Source organism: Opisthorchis viverrini, assembly GCF_000715545.1.
Source record: "Opisthorchis viverrini unplaced genomic scaffold opera_v5_79, whole genome shotgun sequence".
Classification (NCBI taxonomy): domain Eukaryota; kingdom Metazoa; phylum Platyhelminthes; class Trematoda; order Opisthorchiida; family Opisthorchiidae; genus Opisthorchis; species Opisthorchis viverrini.
The window spans coordinates 729,627-739,819 of NW_008751737.1; the positions used below are offsets into that span (position 1 = coordinate 729,627).

At 46.6% G+C, this 10,193-nt stretch overlaps 2 protein-coding genes across 2 annotated transcripts in view; one reads left to right on the forward strand and one right to left on the reverse strand.

Annotated features, from left to right (window-relative positions):
• The window catches only part of T265_04738 (hypothetical protein), a gene marked incomplete at both ends in the record, with an annotated part of 12,689 nt that extends 5,209 nt beyond the window's left edge, over positions 1-7,480 (reverse strand). Inside the window, one exon of the mRNA XM_009169551.1 lies at positions 7,206-7,480. Coding sequence (XP_009167815.1) covers positions 7,206-7,480 — 275 coding nt within the window. The remainder of the gene's footprint in view (positions 1-7,205) is intronic.
• Positions 1-10,193, forward strand: part of T265_04737 (hypothetical protein) — a gene marked incomplete at both ends in the record, with an annotated part of 44,066 nt that overhangs the window by 25,081 nt on the left and 8,792 nt on the right. Inside the window, one exon of the mRNA XM_009169550.1 lies at positions 6,339-6,646. Coding sequence (XP_009167814.1) covers positions 6,339-6,646 — 308 coding nt within the window. The remainder of the gene's footprint in view (positions 1-6,338; positions 6,647-10,193) is intronic.

Genomic DNA, 10,193 nt, shown 5'->3' on the forward strand with positions numbered 1-10,193 from the left:
ATATATATATATATATATATATAATAAATATAACCGCTGAAACACCCGTCCGGTGCATAGCTTCCACACTACCCGAAGAAAGCACGAGGGCTAAGATACTGTCAGGTTGCCTAGTGAGGAGCAGTTGAGAGGCCAAGGTTGGGTTTGAACCACGGACCTTTCAGTGAGTAAATTCTCGCCTTAACCACTGAGTCATCTAGGTAGTGGGGTAGCGTAGAGTTTTATTACGGATTCCTCTCCTCGTAGCCTCTGACTCAAAAGTCTGAACTGCGAGGCAGAGGCCGTTAAAGTTTTCTGGAGCGACCATTCCCAAAGGCAATGTCCCAATAGTGTAAACCACTTAGTTGCAGGGGGTTCTTTTGATCCAAGGATTTGAAGAGTAAAACATAACTGTTTGACTCCTAAAGTGGCTGCTCAGAGCAAGTGCCTTCCGAGCATCACACGTATCTTTGGTTTAACAAGTATTGAATGATGTGTTGGTAGTCACGTCAACCGTTGGGCGATTGGCGAATGGAAGGCCGAACTTTTCTTATCCGCCCTCTCCCGGGAAAGGCAGCTTCTTTGCTTCCATAAATATGGACATGCTGGTCTCCTGGAGGAAACAGTCTACTGCCTTAACTGTCCTATTGCAGGGAACAGTACGACTCAACCTCCAGCCCGCCTTGTAGTACGGTTTCTTGAAGTACGGGGACTCGCTGTTCTTCGTCGGGCTGCTCCCCGTTGACCTTGTATCGGTGAACCTTAAGGAAGTGAGTTCAAGCCAACATAGCCCGCAGGGCCTTTGCAACGCTGAAGCCCGAAGTCCACAGCAAAGTGACAGCTTTAGATCTGGAAGGTAAGCTATGCTGGATACACGAAAACATCTATCAGCAAACTACAGAATGGCATGGAACTTGACTTGTTGTTCAATTCGGCGCCAGTTACTTGTTCTGTGAACTAGTGCCACAATGCTCCCTCTATTGAGTGAGTCGCCCAGCAATGGCCGTATCTTCTACGCCCATGTGAATGTTCACCCCACTCACACAGGATAAACTGTCCATTCCTCCTAAATGAATTTGAGCTTATTTGGATTTTAGCTATGCCTGGGGGAATCAAGATACTTTTACTACCCGCGGTTTTCAATTAAACTCCCTAATCCTAATCACAGTCTGGTCGAGAACGGAATGTCCCTGGCATCTTGCTTGCTTTGACCGGAGAGTAAGTACAGCATCCGTCTATTGCCTTAGAAAGTATCTCTTGACATGACGTATCCAACGAGACGTGAGATAAAAGTGTGTAATCAGTAGTGCCAATATAAAAAGATTGAACGCAATCGAAAGCTGTCCTAACATGTTCGTGGCGGACAAGTACGATGCGAAAAACCGTTCCCGTCAAGATCTAATATCTTTTATCTGGGTGTATTGTCACACGAATCCCCAGTAAGTCGGTAATTGTAGCAGAGTCGTAGAAATACTAATCGTCCAGCTGTAGCGCCCTTTCAGTGCCTAGCCGCCATGCCACCAGAAGGAAGCACGAGGGCTTGGTTGCCCAAGCCCAGACAGGGGAAGTCGAGAGGCGGAGTCGTCGAAGCACAAATCTCACACGTGCTGAGGACTCCGGGCTCTGCACAGGCCTTTGTTAGTATACCAACTATGCATCTGCGTTTAGTGGTCGAACAACCGTAGAACAACAAATCCATATTTGTGACTATCTGTCTACATCTTGACCCATCGATCGCACTCTTTCACGTGTGTATCTAGAGTCGTGGCCCACTTGTGACTGCATTAGGTTCCGCGCAAACCGCATGTGGTATGCTAACAATACGTAGAGAGCTATCTACTGGTAAGTCCGTTCCGGATTCTAATCACTAGTCTGGGTTATCGTCAAGGTGCAACGGCGTTTGCTCCTTAAAGTTTCTTGCTCTCCTTGTAGACTGACAACTACATCATCTGTGTTCGTACGTTTTGTTCGCCAGTTTTGGGCCATGCAGCATCTCGTTATAGGCAGCCCTCACCCTCAGTTCCTCAGCAAGCCGAATCCCTATCCCCTGTCACGTGATCTGTTGATTTACTACCCAGTTTGATGTTATTTTTAGAGTCTGCGGAATCCTTAGGAATGACTTTCCCTTAGAGTGAGAACACTTGCTCAATTTAAGTAAAACTACGTGCATAGCTCATTTAGGCTGTCTTAAAACCGGTTTCACACTGAGTGGTATCCAAAGCCTGATTTAGAGCTGTTGCTGTCCAACTCCTCAGGGCCGGAGTGAAGGTAACGGCTGTTTGTCAGATTAGGTGAGAACTGACTTAATGTATAATGTATAACTTAATGCATAACAGTGAGCCCACATTTAATCAGATTTCATTCCACCTCGACTTGCATTGTCCATTATTTTTCCAACGGTCATTCAAGTGCACCCATTCTACAGTGTTGACCCAAAAGGTCTTCTAAGCGGCGTGTAAAGGTAGTATATGATAACCAACTATGCCGCGTCTTTGACCAGTATGCCGAATCACTTCAGATAGCCTTCGTGTACATTTTGTGTAATTTTGTCGAAGTTGCACGGATGTTTGGGTACTTTCTGATAATAGCTCAAACACGGGTATGCGGTTTCACACTTTGGACTATCTCCCCCCTGCTAGTGGAATAAACGTATGAGCGATATAATCCCCGAGTTGCACTTCACTATAATGACGCTTCCAACTGTTTGTTACAACGTCAGTGCTGTTGTTCGGTACTCTGTGCGTCAAAGTAACTAAGAGCGTGACTTACTGTAAGCCATAAAAAGAAGGAGCGAAAGGAAATGGATCAATACATTGATCCCAGCAGCGAAATTGCTGTCACCTGCCGAGCCTATGGCTGATTTTCTCCGCCGTGTTTGACCCGAGGTGAACGGATTTGCAGATCGGAGCCTGTCTGTAGACGCCCTTCAACGATGTTTACGTCGTTTGTTCTGTCGCGGTCACCTAAGCAAAGTGTAAAGTGCTGCTACGAAGCTGGATGGGACCAAAACCCAACCTCATGCTTGCAGACGAGCCAGTTGTCTTGGTAGATAAATGTTTTCACCTGAGCAGTTGTATAGGTTCCGGTGGACTGGCTGGAGATGATATTACTTATCAGATCGTTAAGGTCAGGACAGGTTTTGTCAACGTCCGACACGTATGGCGCCAACGTGACCGTCAGTTTGTCTGTCAAGGCCGAAGTTTACACTTCGGAAGTGCAATCCTTACTGCTTTATGGATCAGAGACGTGTCCCCTACACGCAGAGGGCATACGAAATGTGTCATTATTCGTCCGTAGGCGTCTTTGAAGCATTGATCAGGTCTGGTGGGAACATCGGATTGCTAATGGTGAGGTACGCCAGATAGTCTTAGGAAGAAGGAACTCTCCCACGACCTGCATTCCACATGCCAGAAGACCGTCTGCCTCACAGAGCTCTTTTCTCCCATCCCTATGCTGAGTGGAAGCGACCGAGAGGTGGACAATGTATGACCTGACAACGGAGTATGAGAACAATAACGAGAGAAGAGCGTCAGATCGACAACTGCCGCCTCCCTGGATGGGGACCCCGGGACTTAACTCATCATTGGTTAAGGATACTGGTAGCAGTGGCCCAATCGCGCAGTCAGTATCGCTTGTGCATCAAAGCTACCGCCTTCAATGCTTAGCTACCCAGTTCCCAGGCTAACCAGACACCATCGCTTTCAAGGCTTAGATGTGTCCCACACCCTCCCACTTTCCGTTGGTCTAATCCGTAGTAGCTGGAACCAGTGTGCCTATGGTAGAAAGTTTATTGCTATTAAATTGAAGTTGAATTGATTGAATTGGAGCCGTCTTACAGAATCTTGTTTCGACCAACCTCGACGCATGATTCGATCCCGCGCTGGGTGCGGGATCTTCTTCAACTTAACCCTGCTCATAACATACATGGCAGATCATCTGTCTCTGCCCCTGTCACGAGAACCGTAAGGTTCGCTTCTGAGCCTGAGCAGGTATAACAGCTGGCTTATAGCAGTCCGAACGTGCATCAACTTAGAGGGTAATACACCGTCACCAGATGATGGTGCTTAGCCGCTATATCATCATAGGAAAAGAATACCTAGTCTCGGGAGATTGGGTTGTTGGGGTCATCTCTCATGATGCGTAACCCATTGTTGTTCTCATGTGCGTCCCTGCAACTGGATACAGTCTGAGTTAACAGCATATTATCCAAAGAAAATTGCTCCTTTGCGATCCCTGTATAACCTAACAAATAGTTGTTCCTTTTAACGTCACAATATCAGATGTCCATCTTATTCGGTTGAGATCATTACGATGCATTGAGTCCATTCAACGGCGCCCTGTTACGGCCTAATGAAAACAATATTTTCATAAAGGAGACTACTCACAAGGTTGCTGAAAACTCTTCGACAGCCCACGACCGGTTTCGCCCTTCTTGGGGCTCATCAGATAGGCGCAGTCGCCGAGTTTCCGTCAACCTTATGATCTACTTGAACCCAAATTGCACTGTTTTCGAGGCGGCCTGTGTGCAGCACATTCAGCTGGAGAACATCATAAACGAGGATTCAATTGAGTCTTCCGTGAAAACCAAATTGATTTGCAGATGAGTGTATTTCTCGAAAACAATATTTTATTTGAAAATTAGATCCAATTTGTGCAAGAATTAGAAGAACCATTCATTCAACCTGGTTTACAGCCTTACTAAATTAAATCAGTATAACCCAGCTTCACTCGTGTTGTTGTAATGAGGCCGAATTTTCGGATTCGAATGCATGCGATACCCAATAGGCCTAGGCAAGTGACCGAATTTGACGACACGGTAATAGTGGGGTAGAATGGTTCCGGAATGATCCAGGCTTATTCTGCGTCTTGGTTCCTGTCCAAATCGAATGATGGTTTAGTGTCGATGCGCCTCCCTTTCTTTTGTCGATTCTGTCATACTGTGGTGTAAGCATGTGAAAGACCACATCACCATCATCATCCAAGACAGCAACATCAGTGTTGGCCCTGATGCTTCACTGCCGTGCTGGTTGTATGAGGGCTGGGATACTGCCAAGGCGCCCACACCTAGACAGGAGGACAATTAGGGTCCTCAACCAAAGCCTTTGGCTCAAAAGCCTAACCGCAAGGCAGCGGTGTTCGGCTGGAAATGCAAGTACATTACCATTTTTACGGAACACGCCGCCATACATGTTCCAACCCCCAACCTGGAGGGCCAAGAGACTGTTCGTCAGACCTCTAACCATTGACCAACCTGGTATGAGAGACTCTGTGAGTGTTGCGCGGACACCCCCCAGTATAGCTCAATGGGTCTCCGAGGTACACAAACCGCCGCACCACGGTAAGGTCCAGTCTCTTCGTGACGGACTACATCACTCGCGAACTGTCAACTGCTCGTGGACCTTCACGGACATGTCACTGCTTGTGTCAATGTATTGTGATTTGGTTTTCATATATGGCTTGTCGTTGGGGTGGTTTCGTATGTTGAAGCCACTTGTTCATCTCAGTTGGTACATTGATATAACTTTCAATGGGTACATTTTCTCGTCGATCTACAGGCTGAACAGTCAGCTACACTGTTTCCTTATAGTTTACGTCCTCGTGCCAAGATTCCCTTACTGCGTAGGTCGTCGCTCTTGGACAGCTGTTGTGTAAGACATTCCCGAAGCCTACTCTTCCTAATCAAGGAGCTAGTCGCCTCAAAGTAAAATGACATCACGATAGAATAGGCGTAATGCACTACTCATGAGGTTGCTGAAAACTCGTCCAAGAGTTTCAGGTGAGTCTTCCGTGGAAACCAGATTGATATGCGAACAGGTGTATTTGTCGAATTAGGATGGAGCATTTTTTTTAACTTAACGCATTGGATAGCATCCTAAAGGTCTGTGTAAGACCATCCTGATATTTGCTGGTGACCCACCTTTCAGGAGTATTTCCATCAGTCTTTCAAACAATGAAATTAAGCCGGTTTGATATTCCTCAAAAGAGGGTCCATTCACGGCAAACGAGCAGTGGGCTGTGTATTGCCGGCCACCAAGGTGGCAATTAATATCTGTAAATATTCTTCAGCCCTCTATAGCATGAAACACAACATACAGCGTTGCTGTATCCTTTTCTGAGTAGGTATTCGTTTAGTAGTTTTCTCTCCCGGGATAACTGATATCGGGGACACGAATACTTTACGAAATATTAACCCTCGTTCTTTGTGTGTCACTCCGTATCTCATTATCTTCAGTCAAAAGGTTTTTCTTCGGTCGCACTGTCCCGGATTAGTCAAAGTTTCTCCTCCAATTAGTGGAGCTGATGCTGAAAAACTTGTGACTGGTGACCCAGCCGGTTTGTGTTTCTCTCCTCACCTTCAGATGTAGACACAGATGCCGCATTTGAAGACGGTGACTTGAAATTCAAGTCGAAGAAGGTTCTCTGGGTCCCAAAAGCTTCACGCACTACCAACTCATCACTGCACTCGAATACTTCTGTTGGACAGCTATCTGACACACCTGGTGAACATTTTTCAGATCCCTCTAGTCTCGTCGATTTATGTTTGGACGTTCTTGAGCACAACTTAAGCAGAGTGGATCATGTTGGTCACGTACCTTACGATCTATTAGCTCGCGTGTTACGCCATGCGTCTCCAGAAGATTTGATTAGGATTGAACACTTTAATCCCGTAAGTCCACTGTTTGTTGTCGTTCACTATTACTTTCATTGTTTTTGGACGGTTTGGCATCTATATGCCCGGTGAATGTACTGTACATGCGTCAGCAAAGCGCCAGCAATAGCCGAATCACGCTATTTATGGCGTCAAGACACCAACTTCAGTTCAGTTCAAGGGCCATTTATACAAGGCCATCATCGTATGAGCAACCTAAAATACAAATAACAACCTTTCAGTCGTAACACCCTTTCGGTGCCCAGCCACTATGCCACCTGACGGAAGTACGAGGGCTGAGATCATCATCATCAGAGACGGCAACATCAGTGTTAACACTGATGCTTGACTGCAGTACAACCATAAGGTTTATCTAATTATATTTAAAGCCCTAGAGTGAAAAGAAGAGATAAAGAGTGGGTGAGGGGGTCCTAGTACTGGTCTATACCAACCCTTCCGAGGTACCCACACCTCCAAGCGCTCAATCAGTGACGCAAACTAGTAAACGTGATTCGAGCCTTTGAGATTCTTGCACTAACTTCATCAGATACCGTTTCTTCAGAGCTAATACAATCACCGAGGTAGGTAAAATTTTCCGCTATCTCCAATGATTCCCCCTTTAATTGTAAAGGATATGCTCAGGTACTGCGCGTTCGGAAGCAGGACTTTGCACATTGAAGGTGCAAGGCGCATGCCAAAAGATGGTATGATGGTTGTCAGTCTATTCAACAGGGATTGTGCTTGGTCTTCAAAGATGAAGGCGATGTCGTCTGCGTACTCAAGATCAACACGATCCTCACTAGCAACAATTCGAACACCGGTACTTTGAAGGCATCCCAGTGTTCGCCTCATTATTTCATCAATGATGAAGTTGAACAAGAATGGAGAGAGTAGTCATCCTTGTCGGACACCATTTTTTGTAGGGAAGCTTTTGGAGAGCTCACCACATTCTTACACGCCCAGAAGTATGTGAATGAGATTATGTTCTCAAACTTCCGGACGTACCCTGTTGAGGGGGTCTGGTTAATAACACTGACCAATCAACAAAATCGAACGCACCGTCAAGGTCAAGGGCTATCAAGCTTGTGGGTTGTCTGTACATGTGGCGTTTCTCTAACACCTGGCGGAGTGTGAAGAAGTGGTCAACGCAGCCTCTAACCGGTCGAAATCCCGCTTGATTCTCACGAGTCAAGGTTCCGCGTGCCACCGTAAAACGACGAAGAATCAGTGACGCCAGAAGCCTTGTTAAAACGGGATTCAAACTGACACCTCTGTGGTTGCTAGATTCACTGCGAGTACGTTTTTTGAAAATGGGCACTACTATCGACCCACCCCAGTTGTCTAAGGTGGTTTATTTCTCCCAGGTAGACCCAAAGAGGCTAGGTAGGTACTGGCTGAGAAATCCACATTCAGCCTTGAAAACAGCGGGTGGAAGGTCGTCAGCAGCATGATGACGCTTGGGTAGAGATATATACTCGGACACTTCTGAAACTGAGGGCGGTTCCATATTTACGGTCCACTTTTCTGTTGAAGGCCAGGATTCTGGATTGGAAGTAGCAGGTGACCAGCTGAATTGCTGTTCGAAGTACTCTGCCCGGCGGTCAAAACGTTCTGCTTTTCTGCGTATCAGGAAGCTATTTTGGCCCTCAGTTACTTCGCTGACGTGAGGTTTCCGAGGACCAGTCGAACGAATCAAGTGTAACAGCTTGCGGACTATTCCAGCATTCTTTGCACCTTCGACTTCTTCCTTTCGGGTCCACCAGGCTTCTCAGTCTGCACGGACACTCAGTTTCACCTGGTGTCGGGCGATATGTCGGGTGGAGTTGTGGTTCCGGCCAGCGGGAATATGTCCCCGAGTATCCAGCAAAGACAAGGTGCGATGGTCCTCACTTCCTGTAGGTTCTCTCACAAATGTTGCTAAACAAACCTCACAGAGGCAACTACCAACGGGTATCCAGTCAAGTAGAGACGCTTCCGTTCGGTCGCTCAATACCATGCCCACCTCGACATATCCCGCTGCAGTGACCTCCGCATCTCGAGAGGTGCGCAGCCAGAACCTGGAGGAGAGCGATGAGGCAGTCAGTTTGATCACAGTACTTGCCTCCTGCATCCTTGTTTGTGACAGACAACATAAATCAATGCAAAGGGAATTTAGTATACAATCAAGATTCGTCTGTTAAACTGCTTGTTTTAGTGCGCGAACATTAAAGGCGGCTAAGTGGACAGGATTTCGGGGTTTGGAAAAGACTTCGAAGTGTTCAGAGTTGTCACTGAACTCGGACGTACAGAAGCTATAGCTGAGTGTGATGCAGGGCGAGCACAACGGGCAGTCCTAGAGCGGAGAAAGTGTTCAAATTTGGGCGGGGTAGGGTGGAAGATGGAAAACGTGAAAGTGTAGGAAGTCAGTCATCTACCAGTGCATTATTTCCTGATGGTTGTATTGGAGCTAGGCACTGCTGGTGTGTTGTTGGTGGTGATGATTTGCCCGAATTTCCTGACGTTCGGCCTATCGATTGCATATTTCAAGTTCGAAGCTTACGTGCACCACGCTGCTCATTAATTCTGTGCCTGCTAAAAATACACGGCGCATTCGTTAAAAGTTTCGAAGCGAGGAGAACGTGTCGGTCGAATTTGAGTAGCTGCAGTGTACACATCTCAGTTACTTACTAGTTTTCACCTTGGAATCAAATCGACTGATCAGTCAGGGCGCAGTATCTCCTTTCATTGAAAACCGCCACGCCCTGTTGGTTTCTCTTCGTCTACTTCAGCATATTCACATGAATTGCTCGTCAGTGCATGCTCAACGACGGTAGATAAACACAGTGACAATTCGTGGACCCTTGAACATAACTGTGCAAAAACATAACAGAACAACTTACGTTCATGTCTATCGATCGCTTTTCACTCTCTGACTTGCGTTTTGTTCTGCCCGCTTAATTAACAATTTTCAACCGATGGTTTCGTAGCTAACATATGTGGGTCATAGAGGACAATACCATTAATCAATAATCACCATAAAAATGCCGCTGTCGTTAGAAACTCCCTTCCTTTGGAGTCTGAGCTCACTTCAATATAACTTTGCTTATTGGTGGTGCTGGAGTGATACACCTCAGAGCGAGTTTTCCTGTAATTTTGTAATACGAGGTACTAGCTAAACTCACTCCATACAGTTGTTCGCTGTTTTCGGATGTCTCGAATTGCCGCAACCAAAGTATGATGATATGAATTGATGTTAACAAGATAGCTCAGTGGTTACAGCGTGAATTCACTGACCGGAAGGTCCGTGGTTCCAATCTGATCTCTGCGTATCGACTTCCTCTGTGTAGCAACCTAGCAGTACCCCAGCCCTCGTGCTGAATTGATGTAAGATAGCTCAGTGGTTACAGCGTGAATTCACTGACCGGAAGGTCCGTGGTTCCAATCTGATCTCTGCGTATCGACTTCCTTCCTCTAGCAACCTAGCAGTACCCCAGCCCTCGTGCTTCTTTCGAGTGACACGGTAGTCAGGCACCGAAGGGGTTCTACTGCTGAGCGTTTCTTTGGCACATACGTTACGCGTGTGTTC